The sequence below is a fragment of the Nematolebias whitei genome, chromosome 3 (assembly GCF_014905685.2).
Source record: "Nematolebias whitei isolate Nwh7 chromosome 3, NemWhi1, whole genome shotgun sequence".
Lineage (NCBI taxonomy): Eukaryota > Metazoa > Chordata > Actinopteri > Cyprinodontiformes > Rivulidae > Nematolebias > Nematolebias whitei.
Window position 1 is genome coordinate 39568215 of NC_056500.1, and position 2375 is coordinate 39570589.

Here is a 2375-nt window from a genome sequence, read left to right on the forward strand (position 1 = left end):
TAAACCTCCACATGTGCTGAGTTTTTGTTTTTTTTTGTTTTTTTGGAGAGAGGGGGATGACGAGAAGCTGCTGCCGCTGCTTCCGCGCCGGACGCGTGTTGTGAATTATTAACTAACGCAGCCTCATTTCTACCTGGAGTGTGTGCGTGCGCGTGTTTACACAGTAAGGAAGCGTTTTGTTGACTCACACCAAGGATTCAAGTGTTTCCTGGCTTGGATCCACGCGCACGTCTGTCCATCCAGAGCAGAAGACGTCGGGAGGAGCTGCGCGCCGCATGCCGCGGACATGTGGAAGTTTGCGCCGCTGTAGCGCGCACACAGAGCCGGTCCAGCTCCTGCTCAGTGGGACCAAACTCCTGCTCCACACACTTAACCCCTCTAAGAGGACCCAAATGTAAATTTACTGGACGAAATCTCCCCGCAGCTGAAGCAAAAGGAGGACGAGTCTAAAAATCAGGGGGACGGGATCCCGTTCCGTGAAGAGTTCGGTCCCCTCCTTGAGGAACCCTCAGGTTTTAATTAAAACAAATAATTATTCTCAACATTCTTGTACTCTCTCTGCATTCTGCGGGTCTCATTTGGCCCCTCGCTTGCCGCAGTGATGGTGGGAGCTCTGTGCCCCGTTGGCTTCTTGGAGACTGCGCGGAGGCTGCTGGTGCCGGTCCTGCTCCTGGTTCTGTTCCGGGGCGCGGACGGCCAGCCGTGCCCGGCCCAGTGCTCCTGCACCGGGACCACAGTGGACTGTCACGGGCAGGGACTGCGCAACGTGCCCAGGAACATCCCCAGAAACACGGAGCGACTGTAAGTCCTTCAGTTCATGCACCCAAACTCTCTGCTGCATGGCGCAAAACAAATGATTCTCCATTAGTAACTGATTTGATCTATTTTATTATTATTATTATTTTTTTTTTTTTACATTTTTTAAAGAGTTTAATTTAGGCTTTGTGTAACAGGCTGCTTCAGGTTGCACCTTCTGGAAATGAAATGAATAAGTCACAACATTTCACTGAAATCACATTTTATTTTGGTTTGAAACGAAGAATGGAGGATCGTGCACGTCTCAACGCCGCACAGCTCCAAATGTTGCAGCTCGCGTGTAAAAACTTCCACAAAAGCCTCTTTATTTTTAATGATGTGAAAACATGAGATTTATTGTGGCGCGTGTTTAATGTCAGGAGCTGATCGCAGATCTCAAGTTGGGGTGGGGGGGTGCTGTGGTGGTGCTGGTGGTTTCGCACTGTTGCTTTATATACCACAGCCCATGTGGACCGCATCGGTTTGTCTGGAGACCAGCAAGTTAATCAAAAACGGATTTGGACAAGTGGAGCAGGCCGCTTGTTACCGAGCTGCGCCACCTGATCCTCTCCAAGTCTCTGACGCGCAAATCACAATTCACAACAAGAAAACCTGCTTGGTTTGGCTTCGTGTGATTTCTAAACCTTCAGATAGTTTCAAACCTTTTTTTTTCCTGTTTAGGGATCTGAACGCGAACAACCTCACTAAAATCACCAAGACTGATCTTGCAGGACTGAGGCACCTGCGAGTCTTGTAAGTAAACTTCATTGTCTGTTTAATCCATGTTTGTTTATTTATGATGCATAATGGAAAACAATGTTTTCTCACGCGCCAGCCACTCTTTACACCTCCATTAACCCCCCACCCCCACCCACCCCCAAACATCCAGCCTCAACATGTTCTGCAGCGCCGCATCCTTCCCTCCGCACAGAGCAGCGCTCCGCACCTGTTAATGCCGTCGTGTTAATCTGCCAGGAGAAGTGTCAGGCGGGGCTTATTTTAACCACGGGGCCCCCGGGGCCCCCGGGGCCCATGTGTTGCAGTGATTAACACGCTGCAGAGGAAATGATGGAGGGCAAGAATGGAAAGAGATAGCTGTCATTAGGAGGAACCGCGGAGGGAGGAATGCAGCTGCAGGGAGGGGAGGAGGGAGCGGGAGGGGTGAGGAGGGGAGGAGGGGAGGACGAGAGGTGAGGAGGGGAGGGGAGAGGAGAGGAGAGAGGTAAGGAGATGAGGAGGGGAAAGGAGTGGAAAGAAGTCGAGAGGAAGGGAGAGGAGGGGAGGAGGAGAGGTGAGGAGGGGAGTAAGAGAGGAGGGAATGAGAAGAGGATGGGAGGAGGGAGGAGGAGCAGTGAGAGGAGAGAAGTGGAGGGGAAGAGGAGATGTGATGAGGGGAGGAGGAGAGGAGAGGAGGGAAGAGGAGTGGAGAGGAGAAGTGAGGAGATGAGGCAGAAAGGTGAGGGCGGGAGAGGAGTGAAGGAGGAGAGGAGAGGAAAGGAGATGAGGAGGAGAGATGAGGGGGGGGAGAGGAGGGGAGAGAAGAAGAGAGGAGGGGTGATGGGAGGAGAGGAGGGGAGAGC

At 52.2% G+C, this 2375-nt stretch overlaps 1 protein-coding gene across 1 annotated transcript in view; it reads left to right on the forward strand.

Moving 5' to 3' along the window:
- Nucleotides 1-422: 422 nt before the first annotated feature.
- The window catches only part of slit2 (slit homolog 2 (Drosophila)), a 118936-nt gene continuing 116983 nt past the window's right edge, over nt 423-2375 (forward strand). Inside the window, exons 1-3 of the mRNA XM_037674336.1 lie at nt 423-512; nt 600-801; nt 1477-1548. Coding sequence (XP_037530264.1) covers nt 602-801; nt 1477-1548 — 272 coding nt within the window. The 5' untranslated portion in view covers nt 423-512; nt 600-601. The remainder of the gene's footprint in view (nt 513-599; nt 802-1476; nt 1549-2375) is intronic.